Source organism: Eptatretus burgeri, chromosome 6 (assembly GCF_056783735.1).
Source record: "Eptatretus burgeri isolate ZD-2024b chromosome 6, Ebu_testis_v1, whole genome shotgun sequence".
NCBI classification, from domain to species: domain Eukaryota; kingdom Metazoa; phylum Chordata; class Myxini; order Myxiniformes; family Myxinidae; genus Eptatretus; species Eptatretus burgeri.
The window spans coordinates 75264733-75291317 of NC_140966.1; the positions used below are offsets into that span (position 1 = coordinate 75264733).

Here is a 26585-nt window from a genome sequence, read left to right on the forward strand (position 1 = left end):
AGATTGACCTTTGCAGCAATTCCGATTGCTAAAAAAAAATTCCTCTGTCCAATTCGCACATTGTTTGAAACTCTGGACATCTCCAGGTGGTGTTTCGTATAACTAATTGCTTGCCAGGCCAGTCATTCCTTATCAATGATCTCATTGGAGTGCTTTCGTGAGTGCTTAAGTGTTGGGTGGAATCTATTCCAAAGTACTCAACTCCAACTATGGATTTGAAAGAAATTGAATCGTGAACCAGAATCGACGTCAACTCCAAGTAATTTATACTTCTGAGAAATAAGCGTTTTTTGGGGGGAAGTTTTTTTTTCGTCCCTGTTGGGCATGTTCCGGTTACACATGGCCTGGTAATGTATTAATTGAAAAGGAATACACTCCTGGGGCATCCTGTTTGCAATATAGCAGCAAAAGTAAGTCACTTGCAAACTAAACAGGCCCCAATGGCATATTCCTTTAAATTGAATCGCAAGGCATTTAGAGTTGGTCAGTAAAGCGTGATGATTGCTTTGCTGATGGACTGATAGGCAATAAATATATCGACTGATAAGCGCTAAATATTTGAGTATTAAAGTTTTGACAACATGTCGTTTAAAAGGTCCAGAAGTGCAGTTTGGAACTACTTTGGGAAGATCAAAGAAGACATTCCAAAAGTTGCATGCTCACTTTGTTCAATAAACATTGCTGTCACTGTAATACGTCCACAGTGTGCAAAAACATTTGAAAACCAAACACCAGAGAGAGTACCTACAGTGGTGGTTGAGAATACAGATTCAAAGAAACCAAAAGTCTGCAACAGCTCAAGTTCGCTTTCGCAATTGAGGATTGAAAGCACGTTTGCCCTTCTACCGTCTGCCTTCCCTTCCCGTCATGCTGCCTTTGCTTCCACTCCCATCATGCTGCCTTCCCTTCCCCTCCCTTCATGCTGCATTCCTTTCCCCTCCCCTCATGCTTACCTCCTCAAAAAGCTCACACTACCCCTCTCCACCCCCATGGCCGTCTCTGGGTGGTGTCTAGTATGACCCGTTTGAATGATGCATCACTTCCTCACCCCTCCTCTCTCTCCCTTCCCACTACCTCCCCTCCTCTCTCTCACTCTCCTTTCCCACTCCCTCCTCAGTCTCCTTCCCCCTCCATCCTCCCCTCTTTTCTCTCCCTCCACTTCCTCCTTTCTCTCTCTCATCCCTCCCTCCTTTCTCTCCCCCCCTCCTTTCTCTCTCTCTCTCTCCCGTTCCTTGTTTCTCTCTCTGCCCTTCCTCCTTTCTCTCTCTCTCTCTCTCTCCCCTTCCTCCTTTCTCTCTCTCGCCTTCCTCCTTTCTCTCTCTCCCCTCCCTCCTTTCTCTCTCTCTCTCCCCTCCCTCCTTTCTCCCTCCCCCTCCCTCCTTTCTCTCTCTCTCCCTCCCTCCTTTCTCTCCATCCCCTCTCCCAGGATGGGAAGGTTATGGGGTTAGGATGGGAAAGATTGGCAGTGGAATGTCGGTGTTGTGTCGGAAGTGTGTGGTGTGAGTGTATATGGAGCTGTGAAACAACCCTTGAACTGCACTGTGCCCTTCACCCAAGGGCCGCTTGCCTCTGGCCCCGGCACGACTCGCTCCTGCACCTCGTATCCCAGTGCAGCTGGGTCCAGCGCTACCCACACTCTGCCTGTTCCAAAAATTGTCCACCAGTCAGAGATGTACTCAATGCATTTCTCGTAGAGAAGGAGAAGACCACACCAGGGATACACAGACTAACCTCAATGCATTTCTCCCCCAAGCCCCTGGACAAAGGGCAAAGGTCTATCTACCACATAAACCCATAAAATAACATTCTGGGAAATCCTACATGTACATGAATGCTCTAACACGGGTACATTTCCAAAACCATAACATTACTCCCTCCTCGTACTAGACTCGTCGCAAGTCTGCCAACTCTTGTGCACATGTTAGGTGTAGTTCCCTCTAATATAGTGTTCATTGCAAGGACCGCAGGCAACTGGGGGCCCCTGGTGGCCTAAAATGTGGCCCCCGACAATATACAAATGTGAAAACACCCCCATCATAATCCCCCGTAAATGTTGTCAAATTGACCCAATGATTTCAAAAGAGTGTTCCAATGTGTAGCATAAAAGTAATGTAACTACATCAGTAGGTGGCAGGACACAAACAATTATGCTTGCAGCCCAGTTAACCACAATGAAGAAGAGGACATGGGGCAGGGCCTAATAGTAGCATCCCAGAGAAAATGATGCTACTTTAAGGGGAGGAAAAATTGATCGGTTCTTAATTCGAAAATCAAACAGTGAAAAAGATAAAAGAGCCAATACTGTTGAAAATGGAGAGGCCAGAGGGAGCAGCATCACAGACACAGACATGGAGGCACAGCCCAACCCCCCCCCCCCCAAAAAGAAAGGTACGTGCATGGTTTGAAGGCAGAAAACAGATAATTTCAAGTAAAATGGACGGATGAGTTTTTCTTTGTCCTGAATGAATCTGGTACCAAGCCAATTTGTTTAATTTGTAAGTAGTCAAGTTCTGCTGTTAAGCACAGCAATCTTGAATGTCATTACACAAAAACACATGCCAACTTCAATGGTAAATAGCCACCTGGTTGTAACCTGCAGAAAATAAAATCGAGCAACTCACCACTTTGCTTAAAGGCCAGCTAAATTGCTTTAGAGATCTCGGTCTGTTGGTGAGATTTTGACAGAAACTTCATTTGAAATTGCATGGATTTTAGCTCAACACAAGTAAGCTTTTACTGATACAGAGATTGTTGAAGAATTTTCTGGGACATACCAATGTGTCTCATTAAACTATATGGTTCTAACAACCTAATTCACCGACTGTTCCACGTGTTGGTGCTCACACTGGTTTGGGCCTTACCCTCTGTTTTTCATCCATGCTTCCACATAATTTCCCAGCTGGGCAGCATGGCTCCATTAGCAGGTTTGCACACCTGTGTACTCACACAACGGCACCCCTGGGATGCTGAGGCCGCCTCCAAGCTTACCTGCTCCAATCCAAATAATGGGGGGGGGAGCTCTACCGGCTTCCACCTCACCCCCTCTCCCTTCAGGCATCCTTACTGGCAATTGGCGCTCCGGGAACTTTCTCTGCGGGTACCTGGGCCCATACACAAATTTTGCATGCCCACCATGGGCTCACAGCCTATGCTGGTAAACGGGTTCTGAAGGCATCCGGGGTGCCTTCTTCAACAATACTCACCTCTTGTGAGCCACACTCCGAGTCCGTCAATACTCATTGCACACCCACAAAACAAAGTTTTCTCCACCTGGCACCAACCGCAGAATGACCTCCATTGTAAATTTAACTCATTCCCCCCAACTAATCTCTTAACTCGCCCCGGGTTTCCTTTGGCGGGGCGCACTCCCTCCCAATCATTCATTTGCACCATTCACTCCATTCATACTCATTCACATTTCCATTCATTCACTTGCATAATATACCTACTAGTTTCCCTCTAACTCGTGCTCACTCAGTCATCCCTCATACTAGGCACATTCCTTTTAATGCTACACCACTGAGCTACTAGCTACGTCCCCACTGCATGTCCATTGTCTCAATCCCTCTGTCTCTAATACTCTCATATAACTGAATCACCACTTCTAAGGCTCATGCTCCTGTGCCCCCATGGAGGCAAACCTTTTCTAGTGCCCCAATCTATCGGCATCCACAGTATCAAACAGGCAATTTAAATCCAAAGTGATCCCACGACAAAGGCAAAATGCACGTCTTGGTGTTTTCCAGGTGTTGCATGAAAACAGCAGGCAAATGCGGGAAGAGCTCTAAGTCAGGAAAGCACACACATGTCGATGAAATTCCAATTTGGGAAATGCCCATCACAATCTGTGCAAGTGGTCTCCTCATCTCTTGATCATCGTTTATTTCCCAACACATCAACGGCTACTAAACCTCCGTAGACACTCAAAGTCCTGCAGACTACACCAAGTTATGTCCATGAACACCCAGGCAATGAAAACCATGGGAAAACAGGAGACTGACATTATGTTGCCCAGCATTTATTAATAACTGATACAGGGAAGACAGTATGGCAGTACTGTTTGCATATCAAAGGGGTCCCTTACACAATAACATGATGAGGTTCAGTATTGTTAAATGTTCTTTGTTTATGCATTGCAATACTCAATGTAATTATTATCACGACTGATAACCCCGGTTAGTAGCTTACCTTTCCTACATCCACATTTGTTTTGTTCTCAATGCAGACATGATGGGAGATCTTTAAGCATGGAAGGAAGTTATTTGGTGTTGTTCAAAGCAGTACCTTGATAATGCTGCATGGAATGGTTGTGGTAACTCTGCACTTCAACACTCTTACCCTCTTTCTGATATCTGTGGCATCCACGAATGCGAGTAAACGGAGGAACTTGCACAATCCGAGGTCAAAGGTACGGATGCTTTATTGATGAATATTCAGATTACAGTCGATTCAGCCTCTGACACAGCACACTGGTGATGTATTCTCATTAATATTATATATATATATTTTTTTTTTTGGGGGGGGGGCCTTTAAAATTAATTATCAAGTGGCACACTTGTGAAGCTCTTCCTGATTGTCGACATGACTTATGAACCCAATAAAAATACCACCAGTTATGGCTCTGGACAACTGCTAAAGTTGTCTGGCAAGTTAGTGTGTTAATAACCGGTGTATCAATAAACATTAAGGTTCAAGAGTACCACTTGAACTTCTTCAAATAATGGAAATAGCACCATTTTGGACCCAAGGAGAATTTTTTTCCCTATTTTGTTGATAAAACAATCAGTAACTGCTGTTCTTTTTCGAGTTTATTGTTTAAGCCTTTATGTTTATTGATTATTTAGCAAGTTCACACATAAATACTCAAATCAGATCCTGACATAAATTATTTCTGCCAATAGGGTTTGAGCTATTTATTCACTATTTATTCACTATTTATTCAACTTCCAAATAGACTTGATGGTGCAATGGTTAGAGTGTCTGCTCCAAGTCAGGGAGGTCAGTTGTTCAAACCCTGGTTGAGTTATACCAAAGAGTACAGTACGTGCTGCTTCCTTGTTTGACATTCAGCATTTAAAAGGAAAACAGCGTGGGCAATCCCCAAAGGTTGGCATCCACGGAGAGCAGGAAATTCCTCCGTAGGAAATGGCCTTCTGAGTGTGGTGAGAAAAACGATGCTATTGTTGTGGCTTCGCTGGTACCCAGAGTGCTCTGATAAGTTGTGACGGCACTTCTCCCAAGTACTGTGGCTTTGTCTCCTATAACAGTCGTGTGTGTGTGTGTGTGTGTGTGTGTGTGTGTGTGTGTGTGTGTGTGTGTGTGTGTGTGTGTGTGTGTCAACTCCACTACGAGCCATGCATCCTGTTAAAAGAAATAAAAAAGCCATGTGGGGGACTGACGATTATTTCCCCCAAAGGAGGGGTGAAAACGAGGGATTCGAGAAAAGGGACCATGGTCCCTCGTCCCTCTTCCTGAAGTGGTACGGTCATGGGGAGCACAAATTAAGTTAATGGCATGGTGCTTATGTTTCCTGAAGAGTTTGGTCTGCATCTGACCATCAGTTGCTAAAAAGATTTTAAAATACATTACCTGAATTTGAGGCAAAACCCCCCTTGTCATCCTCTTATAGGGGGCAGATTCAGATGGGGGAACACAACCCCACAAGACCTTATCGCTCAGGTGGTTGTGGAGATGTTTGAGTGAAAATGAGGGTTTTCAGGGACAGGCCTGGGGCCCTCTTAATTCCGGGGGAGGGCCTGGGGCCCTCTTAATATGGCCATGAGGAGCACAACTTAAGGTTCGGGCATCGTTCCGATACCTCAATGGCGAGTTTGGTCTGAATCTGTCTGGCGGTTTCTGTGAAGGTTTTTGAATAAATACCAATATTTGGGGGGTAAAAGCCCCCCTTTCACCACTTTTATAGGGGGCACATCCAGATCGGGAGCACAACCCCATAAGACATTGCTGTCCTGATGCATCATACCAAATTTGGTCCATATTGATCAAGTAGTTTGTGAGCAAAAGATGTTTGAGTCAAATGTTAAAGGACGTGTACGTATGTACAATCGGACACCGGGACCCACACTATGAGATTACTTCGGAGAAATAACCTAAAAAAATTACCAAAAAAAAAGAGTACTATTACTTTTAACAACTCGAATTATTCGATAGTTCCTCCCGCTTAACGTCCATCCGATGGACGGCACACACTGATGCCTCACCCTGCAGAGCCAAACACCAGGGTTAGGCCAAAAAAAAAAATGTTGCATTGGTGTAACGGGTCACTGAAAAATAGGGTAGGTCGGTCGGGATCTTTTTTTTTTTTTTTTTTTTCCTAATAAATCCCAAAATTTTTGGATAATAAATCCAAAAATTTAATAAATCCTAATAAATCCCTCCCAAAATCTCCCCCGGCTCGAGTACCACCCTTTTTGTCGGCGGGTTCTGTCCGAAACACTTCCGGGTTTTTGCGATCGCGATCGCAATCAACAAGATACTTGAAATCGATAGCAAAAAAACAAAAAAAAACGTAGGGTCGGCGGAATTTTTAGGGTCGGGCGGGTTACGCCAATGCAATATTTTTTTTTTTTGGCCTTATGGTTTATAGCTGGGCCAAGATTCAAACCCAGGCTAGACAGCTCAGAGACGAGTACGCATACTTCTAAGATATCCCATCAGGCTTGACACTTCCCGTTCGAGCACTTCCCATTTGAGTAGGAAAAATGTTTTGCACTAAAAAAAAAATCTGTCGATTGTGCCTTTACATGCATAGAAAACCTTGTCAACATGGGGTCACATATGGTCCCACGTCTGCCAAAAGTGCAATGAAACCTATTTCCACTATGTGAAAGTTAAAGGCACAACTTGGAAGTAAACTCTTACATTCAAAGGTGACAAGTTAAAAAAAAAAAATTGAATGTAGCACCCCTTGTAATGTCTCATTACCCTAACCCTGAAGCGATAAATGACAAAATTACCCTTATATTGAATCCATATATCCATTGGGACCATATTCTGTACAGAGCTTGGTGATACTTAAGCAGTCTGCTGGGCTATTGGGCACAATCCTGGACAGGTCAACATTCCAACACAGGATACCAGCAAGCTGGTACTCATTTTTCTGACCTCAGAAGGATGACGGGCAGAGTCAACCCCACCTGGTATTAATTCAACAGAAAAGCAGGATTTGAACTCAGGATCCTAGAATCCCAAGCCAACAACCTTAACCATTAAGCCAACACCAGGAATATTATATTGAATGTATTCGCACAACTGGGGTGTGTTCCATAAGCAAGCGGCTTGCTTAATTCAAAGCGCTAAAGAAAGCACTCCAATGGAACAGAGTGCTCAGCACTGCTTAACAATGTGATACATCCATGGTAATAATGCTATTGTGGTCGCCGAACTGCTGTGTGCATGTGTGTATGTGTGTGTGTATGTATATATATGTATATATCTATATACATACATACAAATACATATATACATACATATATACATGAGCGGGGTGTGCTTGCTTCTCCATTGTCGCGGGTCGCTCACCTGCATTTGATTTTTCATTAATTTATTTTCTTTATTTTTTTTCATTTATTTATATTTTCATTTACGGATGCTTTCCGATGATTCTGTGATTTTTTTCTGGTGTATCGGCTTCAATTTCCATCAGCACACAAAATTACCGTGCTTCCCCATTGTCTCGGGTCACTCAACTGCAGTTTTTCATTTTTTTTGTATTTTCATTTATGGATGTTGTCGAACGATTCTGTGATTTTTGCCGGTGTAATGGCTTTGATGTCCATCGGCACACAAAATTTCAGCCTTCTATGTCATCCGGAAGGTACCGATCTTTCATATCAGTCAGTGAGTCAGTGGTTAGAAAGAGCTTTATATGTTAGATATTCGGAATTTTGTTTCATGCACAACATTAAAAATAGTGGGCCGGCACATAACCTTAAATTGAAACCAATCAAAGGACTATAGGAAACCTTGAAATGCTGCTTGAGAGACAAAGACAAGAGCGTGCTCCACAACTGAACCTGCACTTGCTTAGAAATTGCGATAGTGCAATATTGCATGTGATATGCACCAATAATTATAATTGGTCCAAAGTGTATGACAAAGCCACTAAATGAGAAATCGAATAAATGATTGTAAAGTGAAAAACATGAATATTTCCTCACCCTCTCATTACATTGGTTAACTTAGTTTGCTGTACATGCCTACTTATTCCCACTTGAAGCTATGAACCATTTCACTGCTCACCCACTCTTGTTTTTGCCTTGTATACCAAAATTTTCTTGCTATTGTAGGCTGCACCGACCAGAATCTTTAGATGGAGTCACACGAATGGGGCTAGTATTTACTTGGGTTGTGCGTGTTGATGTACCAGTGTAATGGAGCATCGGAGATGTCACACGAATGGGGGGAGTATTTACTTGGGTTGTGCGTGTTGATGTACCAGCGTAAGGGAACATCTGAGATGTACTTGCTGGAAGATTAACAATGGGTGTGGGTGTCGGCTTCTGGTTGTGGTAAGTTGGAGTTGGGTTATAATGAAGCGGATTGAAGGTACGCACATTGGCTTGATTTAGCAAGTGCACGTATTCCATGATGTACTCTGGATACATCTGATCACGCTCAAACACTACAAAGATGGATGGGTTTCCCTCATCGTCAACGCAGCTGTCGTACAGGTGCACAGATGATCCAGGCTTTGTTGGAGGACGTGAGTATTCCGAAGAACCTTTTGTGAACTCTCCCACAAGCACCCTCACCAGGAACATGAACCGACTCGCATGGACATCGTCCTTTGCGTAAGCATCTGAATATTTGGCATCACGTGCAAAGTAGCTTCCTGGGGTAGTCAGGACAAATTTTGTGGGTGGTGACAGTTATACCAACAAAATGAACCATCAAATGATCCATTTCCACAACTGGTCAACTGAAACTTTCTTCGTGTTAACCTTTTGGACTATAAATGGTGAAGAGAAGCAAATCTTACCTTTTCCGTACACGGTGCCATTTGTGCCACAGATACGCCAGTCGAAGTTCTGCAGGCAAATGGCCGAGATGTGAGTTGGGCTTGTCCCGTGGAACAGTTGTTTTTCTTCCACCATCTTCCCTTTGTTATGCATCTTCATTCTTTCCTGTTTTCTACGACATCATGAAAAGATTAAAGGCGAGATAAGAGAAAGAAGGGAGAGGAATATATTCATCATTTTATATCACCAAATTTTAATCCTGAAAACGTTTGCCTTCACACATGGTATTTTATTATTCGGGTACCAAGCCTTTCAGGCTGGGTAACCTATTGTTCTTGTCAGCCTTCCGAGGTCGGCGAAATGAGCACCAGTGTACTGGTAATAGGGGCACTGCATCAGCAGCATAGCCACGCCCCGAACCAATGATGCAACCAGCAGTCAAAAGGCTGTGCACGATTGGCACCTATTGTTATTCTTTTGTATATTATTAGGGTACCAGATGCCTTACAGGCTGTGGCACCCTATTGTTTTCTGTTCCGTTTATTATTACCTCCACCACGAAGGTGGAAGGAGGCTATGTTTTCACCCTTCTCTGTTTGTTACTTGGCAAAAATAAATTTCGCGAGATCTGTCTGTTTGTCTGTCTGTTACTTGGTGAATTAATATTTTTTTGCTAAGTCTGGAGTGTTTGTCTGTCTGTTACTCGGCGAAATTTTTTTTTCGCCAAGTGTGTTGGTCTGCGGTGTCTGTTGGTCTGTCTGTTTGTTTGTCACACGATTTTTGGCCAAATCGTTCAAGCAATCGTTCTAAAATTGTTTGTGTGTGGAGAGGACCGGCCAAGAACAGCAATGCTTAATTTTGGTGAAGATCCGAATCTGGATCCGGATATGAGAAATTTTGAAGTGATTCTTCACCATTGAGAGATGGGGCCAAAAACTATGTATAGCATGATATTTCAAAAAAGTTGTGGACGACTTGTGACAAAACGAGTTGGAAGAGTTGGTTCGTTGACAAGAACAAGCCAAATCGATTTTGGTTAAGTTCCAGATTCAGATCCGACCTATTGGTGGCATACAAAGTGTAAACTATTCAGCCTGGTGGAGGTATGTGCTCTACCGAGTGCTGTTCCATTTCACCAAATTGTCACTCTATGAATGATTTTTCATTTGTTTGTTTGTCTGTTTGTGTGCAGGACATCTCAAAAGGTTGTGGAATAATTTGGATGAAGTTTAGTGGACAGGTTGGGTGTGTGACAAGGATGAACTGATTCAATTTTGGTGAAGATCTGGATCCGGATCCGGATATGATGATTATTTAATTTTCATCGTGATTCTTCACCATTGAGAGATAGGGCCAAAAACGATATATGGTATGATATTTCAAAAAGTTCTTGGCCTCGATATATTGCACTGGATCAGGCATTGCGGGGCAGAGGCACGCGATTTACCCAGTGCCCTTCTAGTTATTGTAATAATTCTGCCGCACTATTGCACATTTATTCCCTTTTAAATTTGTTTTTTCCGCAACCGCTTGAGCGATCGAAGTAAAACTTTCAACAGAAGAGTGCCTTCCCCTTGGATAATTTTTTAAATAATAACTATGAGGTCATAGGTCATGTCGTATGGCAGCCATGTTGGAAAACAGGAAAAAGTTTGGACATCTTTTTCTCTGAAATCTCACTATGGGGAACAACACTATGCAATCAGGAATCTCACTATGGGGAACAACATCTGATAACGATGATATCATCGGAACCTTCATGATGACGTCATAATTAGATGCATCGAACGCTTTATCCAATCAGTATGAAAATTTATGAGGGTCACCTACAAAGAAACTTGTCAAGAAAATTAAACTTATGACGTCATCAGTGACATGGAATGGCAGCCATATTATTTTGAAAAAAAACAACCTTCAAAAATCTTTTTCTCCAAAATGGCTCAACAGATTGAGGAGAAACTCTCCAGGTATGATCGACTATCCATGAGGAACAAAACGTTCTTCAACTATGACGTCATCAAAGACATGGTTTGGCAGCCATATTGGATTTTAGCGAAAACCTTAAGAAGTCCTCTTCACTCAAACCGCTGGAACTGAATGACGTGAAACTTTGTGTCATCGACTAATCTTGAGGAGATATCATGATTAATCGCTAAAATGTCGTCAGTCATGTGGTCTGACAGCCAAATTGGCATGAAGAAAAAAATCGTAAAAAAACAATATGTCCCTGAAACAGCTTAACCCATTGATGCAAAACTTAAAAAAAATATGATCCAATACCATTGCTGCATATAGTGTGGAAACTATGACATAATAAGTCACATAGTTTGGCAGCCATATTGGATTGAACATAAAACCTTTAAAAATCCTCCCCAGAATGGCTTACTACATCGACCCGAAACATCATGCACATGATCTACTAGCCTTGGAGAATGTAGGATGTAAACTGTAAATTTTAACCTCATAGGTCACATGGTCTGACAGCCACATTTTTTTTAAACAATAAGCATACCAGTGTTTTCACAGGGATAGCCATATAGTCCAGGAGCCAAACCCCCAAATTTTAGTGAACCTGGTTTTGTCGGATAAAGTTTTTTTCTCTCTTGTTTCTGGTAGTCTAGGGCTTGCTTATCATGAATCAGGGGGGTGCCAGATGATATCCCTTGGGGAACTCTTGATATTAACCCTTTTCTATCCAATACAGCCAAATTCTGAAAGACTCAAGTTTCCACTGTTTCTCAAGAAAGTTTGCTGAACAAAAGTTCAAATATACTTACATTCTGCAATAATTCATGTTGTAGAGAATGTTAAAATCATTTTAGGGGCACAATTTGGGAAATTAACCCTTTTCCGCTCAATTTTGTAGCATGTGGGATGGGCGTTGGCCATAAAAGAATGATGGCTTCCCACTTTCTTTTGCCACTCATGTCTTAGAAATTAGTCTAGTTACTGAAAAGTACATCAGATAGCATTGCAGAATTGTTTTACTTCCTGTATTAATCCATGTTTTACCATGCATTTGTTTTAAGTCTTGTTGCTCAGCCAAGACATCAGACCACGAATTTAGACTGTTTTGAAGGCACCTAATGTAAGTAAAAATACTAAAGCATCACTAGAATGATGTATGTTAAAACATCGATACAGTTTAAGGCCAGTTTTAATGGTTTTAATTAGATTAGGCAAGCACTCCATTTCTAAATTCAATGTTAGTACTGATGCAATAAGTTAGAAAAATGCTGTAGATGAGAGCTTGACAGTCTTGCATTTCGTTTTCAGCCTTGGCAGTCATGGAATCGGATACTGATGAATGCTACTTCAAATGGAAGTTCAACTGTCAAGACAAGAAAGAGAAGCTTACATGTGCTACGGCCGTCCGAATAGCCAACATCATCCGATGTAGCAAGATATTTGGTGATGAAAAGCACTTTGGGCTCGAAGATGCGTTAGAGAAAAACAAGGAATTCACCTTGAAATGCCACAAAAGTTGTGTCTCCTCCTACACCTCTAAAAGCCACACCCAGCGTCACAAACGTCACTGCAATGAAGAGACTGATCCTATCTCCCAGAAAGTCACGAGGCGTTAGTTATCAGGATACTCTGATGAAACCTTCAACTTTAAGAAACACTGTCTTTTCTGTGGGGAAACTTGTATTATTGAGAAAGACAAGAAACACCCTTCGAGATGGAGGGAATCATACCTCTTTCATGAGATAGACAAGAAGCAGTCCCTCATAGAAACTTGTATCAAGCGAAACGATGCTGTAGCGAAAATTGTCCAGCAGCGTGTTGAGGGGGCACTGAGTGATCTCCATGCAGCAGATGCTAGATACCATCTGGACTGTCGGCAAAGATTTGTGTCATTTAGGTCACTTCCTGGGGAAGGTGCTGCCAGTAGCCAGGAGTCAAAAGGGAGTGATGAAGATTGTCCTTTTCTGTCAGTTGTTGAAATGCTAAAAAGTGACAGATCACAAATGTGGAATTCGGTAGAACTGTTTGACTCTTATTCCCAGTTCGGTGGAGTCCATCCGTGTCGTCGGACACTGGTGTCTAAACTTCAAGAGTTATTTGGCAATCGTCTCATGGTTCTTTCTTCGCCAGGCATTGCTAATATTATTGCATTTCGTAGCTGTGCCTCACAGGTTCTTAGACTTGTGAACACTGAAGAAGACGACATGGAAACTTTGATCGGAAAAGCCAGTAAGAGCATCCTTCAAGAGATAAAAAAAAAAATTGATATTGACAAAGACAACTACAGCATTGACATTGATAAGGACCTTGTCAAAGAGACAGTTTGTGATTTTCTCCTCAAATTATTAGGAAAGGTTTCTCCAAAACTTGATTGTACACTTCCAGCGTTGCTCATTGGTTCAATTGTAACAAGTGTTGTTAAATCCCAAGTGACAAGTTTGCAAGTAGGCCGAGCTGGAAAGATGTTAGAGTCAAAGAAGTTTATCAATAATTTCTATTCATATGGGGTCTGTTGCTCATATACTGAGTACAGTCGTTTCAAGAAATCAGCTGCTGAAGCAGCGGTGGCAGCTATGAAGATGGCTGGCATATCAAATGCTGCGGATGGCCGAGTTCAGGGTATTGCGGACAACTCCGACGCCGACATATCCTCTCAAAACGGTAGGCAGTCCACCTACTCACTTGCAGTCCTCTTATCGCAGTACTCACACACACCACCAGAGGGAGAGGCCAGTCAAACAATCAAAAGGATCCCCAAAGATTCCAAGGAGGTTCCATATGACATCGACATCCACTGGTACCGAGGACCAAAACAGCCACCCATGCCAAAACATGATGCTATCAAGGCCGTCTCCACCCTGAAGTCACTTGCACAACAAGTGATTGCAGTTAGGAGAGCTTCAGAGATTGATCATAGCTTCCTAAAGGATATCCTTACAAAGGACAGCTGCCCAGAATTCCATGGGTACAACACTAAAGAAAGCAGAGAGCAGGGTCATCTTCCACAACCCAAGACAAAAGCCTTCTACCTACCACTGATTGAAATGAAGCCTTCTGATCCTGATACAATGTTGACAGCAATGGAAAGAGTCCAAGATCTGACATTCAAAACTGGCCAGAAATTTAGCGTCTTGACATGTGACCAACAGCTCTATCGAGTCGCTGTCCAGGTGTCCTGGAATCAACCAGAAAGATTCAAGCATATGTTCTTGGGTCTAGGAGGCATGCATGCGTTGATGAGTTTTGTTGGGGCTACTGGCTCCCAAATGGCCGATAGTGGGCTGTCAGATGTCCTTTCAGAAGTATTTGGCGGGGTTCCAAAGATGCTTAGTGGCAAAAAGTTCCCACAGAATGTACGTGCCCTGCGGATGCTGTCCGAGGAGGTGCTCCGCAGCTTGTTCGCAGATCATCAATTTGAGAATGTGGATGACCTGATGAAGGCCTTAGATCAGACTGCAAGAGAGAGCAGGACGGTAAAACTGTGGGTGGAGGTACTGGTGAAGCCTGTTTTGTTGATGATGTCCTATATTAGGGCTGAACGAGAGGGTGACTGGTTACTTCACTTGGCAACATTTAGAAAAATGTTGCCCTATGACTTTGCGGCCAGGCACGTGAATTATGCCAGATATGGTTTGTACTATCTGAGGTCCATGGAGAAGCTGCCTGATCAAGTCCAAAGTCTATTCCTCAAGGGACAGCATGTTACGAGACATATTCGTGGGATATGGAATGGCATCTGGAGCGACCAGTTCATCGAGTCCACCTTCATGAGATATGGTCATAGTGCTGGTGGAATCATTGGGATAACCCTGAAGTCGAATGCTCTGAAAGCCTGGGCACCAAGCCGCCATATCTGCTGCAAGATTGAGTCGGACATGATGGAATTAGAAGAAGAGGAAACTTATGCTACCAGACTGCAACGGCATCACAAGGAGTCCAAGGCTAGAATACTGGCTGATGCCACGGACAGGGCTGGTCTCCGTCAGAAACTTGAGACTTGCACTGATCCTATGGATCCAAAGGAACATCCTGAAGGGAGTCTTGTCAACATTGTCAGTGGGAAGCTAGCACCAGCATCTGTAAATGTTGAAAATGCCGTCATGATTGGAGAGGCAATGTTAAAAGACTTTGAGAACACATGGCCTGAGGGATTTTACAGTACCATCTCTAAGACGGTAGAAACGATGTCAGTAGCCAGCAAATCTGTGAACATTGGTAACACCAAGGTTTATGACCTGAATGCCATCTACTCAAGGGTCATTGCATTAATAGCCAGTGACAGAGATGTTGATGTGAAGGAGGTGTTTGCCTATGAGCTTGCACCTGTGCCAACTGCCATGTTCACGAAGGATGGAATGTGGATTGCTAAAGCCAAGTCCAAACTGAAGAAGTTGCTGGAAGTTGAAGTTTCTCGGAGGAACACTGGTGATGCAGATGTCACTATCATAGATGGGTCAACCCTTTTATGGACCAGACATTGGTCAGCAGATGGTACAGTAGCTGATTTCATTGTAAATGTCGAGTCGTTTAACTTCCTACCTGACCAACAGTGATGTCTACCTCATCTTCGATAGGTACCATGAATACAGTATTAAGTCTACCACGCGAGATGGCAGGGAGACACGGGTCAGTAGAAAACATCAACTCCATCGGACTACAAAACTGCCAGCTCAAAAGGTCATCTTGTCTTCTGTTGAAAACAAGAAACAACTCATCCAGCTGATATGCGACGAACTTATCCAAGACAGGCTTTTCCATCAGGAGAGTACACAAAGGCACAAGTTGGTTGTGACAGGAGAGGACCCTTGCCCTATTGAAGTCAGCATGGAAGAAAAGAGGAGTCGGTTTGATCTGGAGACCCATCATGAAGAGGTCGATATCATAATTATTCAACAAGTCCTGCAGTCGGACTGGCCCGACAGATCTCTGTGAGTTCGGATGATACAGACGTCTTTGTATTGCTACTACATCACTACCAAATGGTGGGGATGCGAGTGCCAATGACTATGGAATCTCCAAGCAAGGAAAGGGCAATTGTTGACATCAAATCGACATTGGCAAGACACCAGAAAGTTGTGAAGAACCTGTTAGCTGCCCATGCTATATCAGGATGTGACACAGTGGCATGTTACCTAGGTATTGGAAAGGGCAAAGTAGTCAAGATCCTGAAAGGTGATGGACATGACTTATCAGCCATAGGAAATGTTTATGCTCCAATTCAACAAGTCATTGATCAAGTCACTCGCTTCGTTTCAGCTTGCTATGGCATGAAGGACAGCGCAGACATGTCCAACACAAGGCTGCTTGTATGGGGTAAAAAGAATGGGAAGGGTCATTCGTCTTCCCCTAACTTGGCTGCTCTTCCACCAACAAGAGAAGCATTCATTGAAAATGTGAAGAGGGCCCATTTGCAGACAATTCTATGGCGAAATCCTAGTTCTAACCCTCCACCACTGAACCCAGAAGACTTTGGATGGAAGAGGGACATAACTAACAAATCACTTTGCCCAACTGCTCTACCGGACAACACTAAATTTGTCCCCGATTTCATATTGGAAATGATCAGATGCGGCTGTAAAAGCGAACCCCCTTGTAGCTCCAAGCGATGCAGTTGTCGGGATAAAGGCTTATCTTGCACCATGTTTTGTACATGTTTCAGTGTAGGATGCTCGAGGACCACAGTAACCTGAACTAGTCATTGAGGTGTCATTAAACTGGGAATGTCAGTTCTCTACATGCCAGCAATCTGCCAGTAAGTGTTTGTAACCATGTTTTGGTCATGTGCTCACTTCTGGGGCTTTTAAAGTGAGACATTTTGAAATACACAATTCATACAGATGCTAGATTTCTGGGCCTTGACAAAAGTAGGTTGAAACTTCATCTTATTGTCTTTCTGAGTTATTTTACATTATTCTTTCCTCTTTACTTCAGGTCTCCGAAGTTGTTGTTCTTCTTCTTCTTTCGGCTGCTCCCATTAGGGGTCGCCACAGCGGATCATACATTATGATCCGCGTACTGATTTGGCACAGGTTTTACGCCGGATGCCCTTCCTGACGCAACCCTGGTCGCCTCTTACGACACAGGGAAATAGGATTGGGTTTCGCCATGATTCCGGGCTGCCCTACACCCTCTCATAGCGCGGCCCAGCACAGAGCACCCGTCCTCAAGCGATCCTCCAACCCAAGCCTCCGAGTAGCCGGATTACAGGCGCACGCCACTACGCCCGGATTCAAGTCTTCGAAGTTATGCTAATAGAATTGTGAAAAATTGCTTCGTATCAATGACCAGGAAAGGGTTAATTTTTTTCTATTGTGATCCATATATCATCCAGCATTAAGCATTGTATGAATAAATATCAGATTTCACAAATTTGATGCATTTTATGTGAATTAATACCATGGAACGAGAGGAAATTTCCAAGTTTCCACGGTTTGGGCGTGTCGGACATGAAGGGGTTAATATCAAAATTTGCCCAAAGGATATCAACTGGCACCCTCCGGATTCTTGATAAGCAACCCCCAGGCTACCAGAAACAAGAGAGAAAAAACTTTCTCCGACAAAACCAGGTTCACCCTTGCCGCTCCTAGACTAATAGGGATACAAGGGTGATCACAAATAATTCATACGTCTCATGGTCTGGCAGCAATAGTGGATTGAACGAAACATCCTTTAAATTTTTTTCTCTTGACCCACTTCATCGATCGACGTGAAACTTCACAATTGTGATCTAGAGTCAGGGAGAATCATGTATTAAATTTCAACATAATCAGGTGCATGGTCTGACAGGCATAATTATTATATTTTGAATGTCGCTTTTTATTAAGGCTCGTTTGGCTGTGCCTGGATGGGTTTGAGGGTAGAAGAGTCGCAGCTGAAATCAGAATCCTATCCAGGTTCCTCCTGAAGATTTTGTCTTTGCTTTTTGGTTATTCAGGTTCCTTCTGCTGACTCCAATGCAGTATTTGGTCTTCCATTTGATTTTAAATTGAAATTTTTTTAGATCCCATTCCTGAATTCAATTGAGTAAAGAGGATGTCATGGATCAGGTGTCCGATCAAAGCGGGACGTCTTGATACCTGGTCATCACTGCCAGCAGTTATAAAGTGGCAGTTATAGTTATTATTACTTGTGAAATTGAATATTTGCCAGGATATTGGTTGCTCTGGTCTGTGATTCCATCTGTTTGATACAATGCATGTCAAGCTTTGGAGTGTGGCCATTTAATAGCCCGTGAAGAGACACCTCAAGTTCATATCACAGCCTGGATCCCCCACTCTCACATCTAGTACCAGTTTTTGATAGGATCGAGATGAGATTCTTTGCCACAGCTTGCATATTGCATCCCCGAGATCATTCAGATTTGATGGTCATTGTCTTGCCTGTAATTATTAATTTCAATAAAGTCCACAGACCTGACCATTTAGGCTTGAGCAATACGCACCTTAACTGGTTGTTTCAAAAAATCTGTTTCCGCATTTCAAAGCCACAGGATAAAATTCATCTTTTTTTAAATGTTCCACAAGAGAACATGGTGCATCGACCACAGCGATGAAAGGCATATGTGTTGCTGCTCTTCTATGGTATTCCAAGCGATGCAAAGTGTAACCAACTCTGTTGATGTTGGCCTGATGTCGTGACGACTCAAAATTTCACATGATGAAGCTATAACCTGACACGTCTGTCTGTCATGCAATCAATCGCAGGGTTCTCATCTATCTTGATGTGATTTTCGATGGTCTGCTTGATCATTGGTTAGAATTTGCCGAATATTATTCAACTTTTCCTTTGCATACAAAATCGAGGATCATGAAAAAGTGAGATGACAGACATATCAAACTGACAGTGGAGCCACATTTGAACTCTACGGACAAGAAAATAGGAGGGGAGAGAACACAGCAACCTGCAAGTGAGAGTGCTGGGATAGGTAGGGTTAATGGGGGTAGAAAAATCACAGGAAGGAATTACACGAGATGGGAGTGCACTGCATGCTTCAAACCCTGCAGGGAATAGAACGATTGAACAGCCTCAGGAAGGAGGTTCAACGTTTGTGAGAAAAGACAAACAAAACAGTGGAGGTATGCAGTACCACTGGATTTTGGGAGTTTCACCAGGAGGGGAATAATGGAAGAACATGTGTGTCCTCGAGGAGCTCTAGAGGTTGAGTGAATTGAAAGAACAGAGTGAGCTTGACTGAAGGAAACTTGGTAAAATACACAGGTCACTGGTCTGTCTGGAATGTGAGAGCAGCAGGCACTGTGCTTTGGGTTCACTGAGTCAAAGGCTTTGAGAAACAAACAAACAAACAAACAAACACAAAAGGCAAACAAACTAACAAGGCATACCTCTTGAAAATATTCCACAGCTCGAGGTTCTGAATTCTTTCCACCTTGGTGACTTGGCAGTCTGGCAGAGTGATTTGGAATTTGGCCACCACGTCCTTGAACTCGTCTGAGTCTTGCGGAACTGAAACGCGCTTCACAATCAAACCCAAAAATGTCAGTGACTGATAAGAAAATTTCACAATCACATGATGATCGGTAATGTGTCGGATCAAAGAAGCTTGGTTTGGTAATTTATCAACACTTGGAATAGCTTCAGACAAGGGATAATCAATGGTCAATAATCTACATAGAATGCAACAGGTGTGTGTATCCATCAGAACCATATTCTGTGCAGAGCGTTGGTGCTGCCAAAGCAGTCTCCTTGGCTATTGGGTACAATCCTGGACGGGTCGCCACTCCAACACAGGATACCAGCAAGCTGTTACTCATTTTGCCGATCTCAGAAGGATGACAGGCAGAGTCAACCTCACCTGGTATTAATTCAACAGCAAAGGTGGATTTGAACTCAGGATCCTCGGATCACAAGCCCACCACCCTAACCATTAAGCCAATAACAGGCAGTGTGTGTGTGTGTGTGTGTGTGTGTGTGTGTGTGTGTGTGTGTGTGTGTGTGTGTGTGTGTGTGTGTGTGTGTGTGTGTGTGTGTGTGTGTGTGTGTGTGTGTGTGTGTGTGTGTGTGTGTGTGTGTGTGTGTGTGTGTGTGTGTGTGTGGTTGCAGTAATGGAAAATGGACCCCTGGGGAGTTGCATCCATCATGTAGGGAACCCTGAGTAAGTTATTTCATTTGTATGTGTGCTCAAATAGGTCCCTTCCCTTTGTACAGGGGATGGCAAAATGTGTTGTGTGGGATTAGCTCGGTATTCCCCTTCATGTAATTCCCCAACTTCCATTTAACTTTCCAACTTTCCCACTTTCTGACATCATTCAATCCATTAATCCTTCCATCCATTTCCAATCCTTTACCCTTTCACCTCCAAGCCGAGATCCCCCGTACCTCCATGACATCCTGCACCCTTTGCCTCCCAAACCCCGTACACCCTACTGGAAATTTCCCTCTCCTAGTTTAACATCAATCCAACCGTTCATCCAATTCCCCATCCTTTTGCTTCACAACCTCCATTTTCCATGCTCTCCTCTAAACCCCTCCCTCTTCATTCAACATCCATCCAAATCCATCACCCTTTTGCTTCCGAGTTGCTTCCTTTGTCATGTAGAATGCAATTAATCCTTAACTTTAAATGAATTCCCTTCCTTCCATCCCTGCATTTCCCCCATTTAAATGCACATTCCAAGCCAATCCGAGTGCTAAAATGTGGAGAATCATGTCAGAAGATTCTTCCACAAGGGTGTCAACTGATGGGTTGCGAGGGACCCTTCTGGAGGGATCTCGATGACTTGGCTAGCGGAGGACCAATGAGAAGAGACCACAAGCGGATAGAAAGGGCCTCGGGGGCTTCTTCACCACACCTCGTGCAAGCATCAATAAAAGGGGAGATGAGCAAGTGAATCCCTCAGATCGGCAAACAGCAGCCTCTTCACTCTCTGCAGATCTGGATAAAATCGCAAACTGGTCCAACACGTGGAACATGTCTTTCAATCCTGACAAATCTCACACTCTCACTGTCTCTCCGAAAGGACCATCAGGACCCCCCCCCCCATCTACTTTCTCAACAATCCTCTGGAAGAAGTCCTTTCATTCAAGCTTCTCACAATCTGCCATAATCTTTCCTGGGAAAGCCACATTTCCAACCTGGCCTCCATTGCTCGTTGCCGATTGGGCATCCTCTATCATGCAAAGCCCTTCCTTGGGACAGCTGAGCTCCTGACCATGAACAGAGACATGACAGAAGTAAATAGACACCTTAAGTTTGTTCATTTTATTTGTTTTATGCAGTTTTACTTGGTGATTTGTACTAATATTCGACTATTTCTTTGCAGAAACGAGTTCCTGGGTCTTGTATGACAATTAACTGTTTTTTTTTTTTTGTATACCTTGGTCGAGGCTCATATGAGAGCTAACACACAACTCACAGCAAGGAGGCATGAGACAAGAGGGTTGGGAGTGGAAGGGACAAAACAGTGGGGAACAGACACATTAGGTGAACTGTGGAAGGGAGAGGGATGGGGATGGGACGGGGAACATGGCGAAGAGAAGATGGACATTACAGGGACTTTCAGGAAGGAAAGCAGGGGAATTGAAGGAAGTGGGCTTGGGTGGATTATCGGGGGTAGAAAAGATCGAGGATTTGGATGGGGGAAGATAAGAGGTGGTGGTGAACAGCTGTTTTGAAAGCCTGGAGGGAAGAATGGGAAAGAATAGAGTGAGGAAGTTTATTCCAAAGGCGGGAAAAAAGAGGAATGAAAGAGTGAAGATGAGCAGTGATTCGTGATTTTGGTAGTTTTACCAGAAAGGGGTTGTTGGCGGACCTTGAGCGCCGTGTGGAAATATGGTGGGGACAAATCGCAGAGAGAGCAGGGGGGGCAAGGCTGGAGAGGAGTCGGTAGAAGACAGAAAGACCACCGACCAACCTGCGGTGATTGAGTGAGAGGCCCAAAGACTCAGCTTCATTGCGCGAGATGCCGATGATCTTAAATGCCCTGGTTTCGACAGCGTGAAGCCGAGAAAGGTGGGAGGCAGGAGCACCAGCCCAGAGGGGAGAGCAGTACTCCATCAGGCTACGGACAAAAGCTTTGTAAGTGGTCAGGAGCTCAAGAGGGCCGAGGAAGGACTTTGCACGACGGAGGATTCCCAGTCGGCGACTGGCTTTTGAGGCGAGGTTGGAAATGTGACTTTCCCAGGAAAGGTCATGGCAGATATTGAGACCCAGAAGCTTGAAAGAAAAGACTTCTTCCAGAGGATTGTTGAGAAAGTGGATGGGGGGGTTTTCTAAACGGTCCTTTCGAAGAGACATAGTGAGAGTGTGAGATTTGTCTGGATTGAAAGACATGTTCCACGTGTTGGAGCAGTTTGTGATTTTATCCAGATCTGCAGTGAGCGAAGAAGCTGCTGCTTGCCGGTCTGAGGGATGACAGATGGTACGGCAGAGGGTGGAGTCGTCGGCAAAAATAAATAGAGGATTTTCCAGAGTCCGAGAGATCATTGATGAAAACCAGAAAAAGAACAGGGCCCAGAACGCTACCTTGAGGAACTCCAGCCTGCACAGGAAGAGGGGATGAAAGAACTCCATTTAGGGCCACACGTTGACTGCGACAGGAGAGGAAGTCTGCGAGCCATGAGTGGAGATGGCCTTGAATACCATGGGAAGAGAGTTTGGTGAGTAGTGCAGGGTGCCAGACTGTGTCAAAAGCACGTGATATGTCCAGGGATACGGCTCGGATTTCCTGGCTGGCATTGGGACCTCCATTGAGGACCTGTGCCTCGAACCCAAGGAGCAAACAAACTTTCCGATTTTCAAAGAGGACAAATTAGTGGCCATTGGGTAGGTGGAGTCAGCCAGGATCAGATAGGTCAGAACCTTAGCATTCCGCTTTCTCCGGTCAATCGGGTGATTGTGCAATTCACCAGCGAAGGAAAGGAATCCACAGCTTCCTGTTCTGGTCGATCTGGGCCCTCGGAAAGATGTCTTTGAGCTGTCAAGCATCCATTGAGAAAACTCCATGTTGCAAGGCAGCAGATGTTGCAGAGGAGGTCCAGGTGAGCTCAAGAACTGCCGTGCGGTACTTTCATCAACTGGGCTGCTATGAGAGAGCAGCTGGGAGAAAAACCTCTTCATCGACCAGCCAACATTCAAAGGAGAAAGAAGTGGGCTGACGAGATGGCCAACAGACCCTCGGAGTTTTTGCAAACTAATTTTTTCAGATGAGTCGCAATTTACTAAATTTTCTGACAGTGGACGTGTATGGGCCTGGAGACTTCCCAGTCAAGAGTTCTCTTTGAACCGATTGCAGCCAACTGTCAAACACGGTGTGGTTTTTCAGTGATGGTGTGGGGTGCAATCTGGAGCACTGGTCGGTCAGAGCTTGTGGAATGTGTTGGCAACATCAACACTGATACACATTTCTATCCTTGAGGATGGACATCGCTCTGTCTTCTCCACGGGTCAGATGGTCAAAAACAACACTCTGTTCATGGAAGATGGAGCTCCATGCCACACTGCAAAAAAAACCCCAAAGAATGGCAGGACAGAAATGGGATCAAGTGACTTTCATGGCTAAGTCTGTCTCCTGACACGAATCCCATTGAACACCTCTGGGCCATGTTGGAACGAGCTGTGCAGAAAAAGTCCAGGAAACCAACATCACAGGCAGAATTGAGAAACCTTTTGCGTGGAGCCTGGGCAGAAATCTCACAAGAGAAAATTTCAGAACTCGTTAGTTCTATGCCTGAAAGAGGAAAAGTGTTGAAATCTGCAAATGGCAAGTCTATCAAATACTAGTGTATGTATTAAAATGGATCAAATGTTCTTCAAATGCTCAATAAATAAGTTATTTTTAAAATCATGGTGTCTATTTACTTTTGTCATGTCTGTGTACAAAGCTTTCATCCACAGCCTGAAGGAATACTGCTCTCTCCCTATGCTGGTGCTCCTGCCTCTCACCTTTCTCGGCTTCACGCTGTGGAAACCAAGGCATTTCAGATTATTGGTATCTCCCGTGGTGAGTCTGAGTCTTTGGGCCTCTCACTCTCTCACTGCAGGCAGGTCTGTGGTCTTTCTGTCTTCTACCATCTCCTCGCTGGTCTCGCCCCCCCTCCCACCCCCTGCTCTGCATGCCAGAAATCGGCACGATCATTTTTGCTTCACACAGCTCTGAGGGTTCATGTCATTGTCATAGTATGTGAAGTAAATAATTGGCTTGGTCGTGATTGGTAATTGACTAATTAGTCGGGAGGTTGGGGAAATTCCCAAGAGATATTTATTATGTACAATTACATTTTAAAGAAGTTATGTACACATACACTTTAAAGTTATATGAAATGCACACGTAATCCTTCATGCACTCAACATCACCCCCTGAGTTAATGTATATTAAAAAAAACTAAAACAACGTGTTGAAAACTGAACAAGGTACATTTTAATTAAACGAAAATACTCATGATTAATATTTGAAGTATTTAATTATATTTAAAAAAAAACTCTCCTTTTCTTGGCGTTTTGTATGCTGTTGACATTTCCAGAGGTATGTTCAGTTACCAAGCAGCAAGCCAGCAGGTTTCTTGGGAGTGGATGTATATAACAAGTGAAATGTGTATATAACAACATGTGTAATAAGTGTATGATCACACATCAATATGTATGCATATAATATGGATAATATGTGTATAAATCACAATAGTGTATGTGTGAGTCAGGATTCATGTGTGTGTGTGTGTGTGTGTGTGTGTGTGTGTGTGTGTGTGTGTGTGTGTGTGTGTGTGTGTGTGTGTGTGTGTGTGTGTGTGTGTTTTAGCTGCACTACAAGCCTTAGATCCTGTAAAAAAATATTTCTGTCTGTCTGTCCCATTTATCATGTGATGCATAATCAAATGATGCATTTACTGCAACTCTGCAATCTTACTTTGTAGCCAATGGAAGAAACCGATGATTTGTCCCAGTTGTTCGGCATGCCTCCGAGCCAAGGTCTGCTCTGTTTATCTCTGGGGTAGAAATATTAAACACGTAAGGAAATCTGTGGGTCCCAAAACCTTGGCATACCATTGGAGGCGAATATGGAGGTGGAACATTTATTAGGTAACGTCATTCTCCATCCTTTCTCGACAATCTCATGCAAATGAAAAATAAAGTACAGAATGGTAGAACACATCAATGGAACAATGGGAGGAGAAAGTATTCAAGGACTTCCTCAATCCCATAGCATGTATCAAAACACTTGAAAAAAAAACAAACATTCAAGGGTAAGTGGTTCTTGTACCATGTACAATGCTTCCTTTCATATCATAGCAACTATTGGATCACTGTTGAGTGTGTGCTATTAAATGATAGTACTCACTCCCTGATGAGTCTTGGCATGCTTTCTGATGATACAAACATTGGTCTCCTTCGCACATCCCTCTTCACCATCGTGATAAAGTTCTGCTGCTTCATTTCTGCAAAACAAGAATTTGAGAAACGCTGTTGAAGGAGGAACGGTCTTGTTGAGCTGTTTTCTGTTGGATTTATTTTTATGATTTACTGTAACATTGGTAAAGCGAACGTCCTCAGCCCCTTCATACTAATGAATTGTAATTCACATATTATGTGACGTAAGACCGGGCGTAGTGGCGTGCGCCTGTAATCTGGCTACTCCAGTGGTTCCCAAACTTTTTTGTCCATGACCCAAAATTTGAAATCACATTTTCCTCGCAACCGAAATGATACTGGAACCTAGTGTACCTATGATAAAAATTGTCAGAGAAAATGCTTTTGACATGAAACCCCCCCTCAAAAACTGAGATTTTGAGGCGGGGGGGGGGTTCAAGTTTGGGTCACGACCCTGGGTTTGGGAACCCCTGGGCTACTCGGAGGCTTGGGTTGGAGGATCGCTCGAGGACGGGAGCTCTGCGCTGGGCCGCGCTATGAGAGGGTGTAGGACAGCCCAGAATCATGGCGAAACCCAATCCTTATCCCTGTGTAGTAAGAGGCGACCAAGGTTGCGTCAGGAAGGGCATCCGGCGTAAAACCTGTGCCAAATAATTATGCGGATCATAACGGATGATCTGCTGTGGCGACCCCTAACGGGAGCAGCTGAAAGACGAACAACATATGATGTGAAGTAAATAAACATTTGAGGTGACGAAAATCGGCTTAGTAGAGTGAAGTGCCTGGGTACGTAATTAATTCGTCGGGAGGCAGGGAAAATTCCCGAGATATTTATTTTTACTTCCTTTTTTGGAAGTTATTATGTAAATGTACATTTTAACATACACCCTGCAAAAATTCCTTTGTGAACGGAGAGAAATTGCTGCAGCCTATTCCAAGTCAAGGCAATGTTGAGCTGGCCAAAAAAATGGCAAATTAATTCCCCAGTGAGGGAGAGCAAGGTTGATGCCTTTATAAAGGGTAATTAAAAAAAGGCCATGAATTATCTTCAAAAGGGGTATTTAAATTAACCCAAACATGCAATTTTCATTCATGTACTCCCTTGGAGTTTTCTTAGTTTGCATGCAAAGTTCCAGTCCGAGGTTTCATGGTTTTGGAGGAGACACACACTGACATTTATCACTACAGACAGAAGATACGGTGTCTATAGAAAGTCTACACCTCCTTTCAAAATTTTCACCTTTTGTTGCCGTCTCACCTGGAATTAAATAGCATTAAATCAGAATTTTCCCACCTTTATTTACACATCGTAACCC

General features: G+C 43.6%; 1 protein-coding gene across 2 annotated transcripts in view; it reads right to left on the bottom strand.

Moving 5' to 3' along the window:
* Positions 1 to 4002: 4002 nt before the first annotated feature.
* Positions 4003 to 26585, bottom strand: part of LOC147025087 (protein mono-ADP-ribosyltransferase PARP12-like) — a 52639-nt gene continuing 30056 nt past the window's right edge. Inside the window, exons 8-13 of one of the 2 annotated variants that reach the window (XM_085885701.1) lie at positions 25241 to 25337; positions 24809 to 24887; positions 19292 to 19422; positions 9002 to 9153; positions 8410 to 8854; positions 4003 to 8337 (exon numbers count right to left, since the gene is read on the bottom strand). In XM_085885701.1, coding sequence (XP_085741827.1) covers positions 8301 to 8337; positions 8410 to 8854; positions 9002 to 9153; positions 19292 to 19422; positions 24809 to 24887; positions 25241 to 25337 — 941 coding nt within the window. In that variant the 3' untranslated portion in view covers positions 4003 to 8300. Of the gene's footprint in view, positions 8855 to 9001; positions 9154 to 19291; positions 19423 to 24808; positions 24888 to 25240; positions 25338 to 26585 lie in introns of both variants that reach the window. The other variant, XM_085885700.1, reaches the window with a different exon arrangement.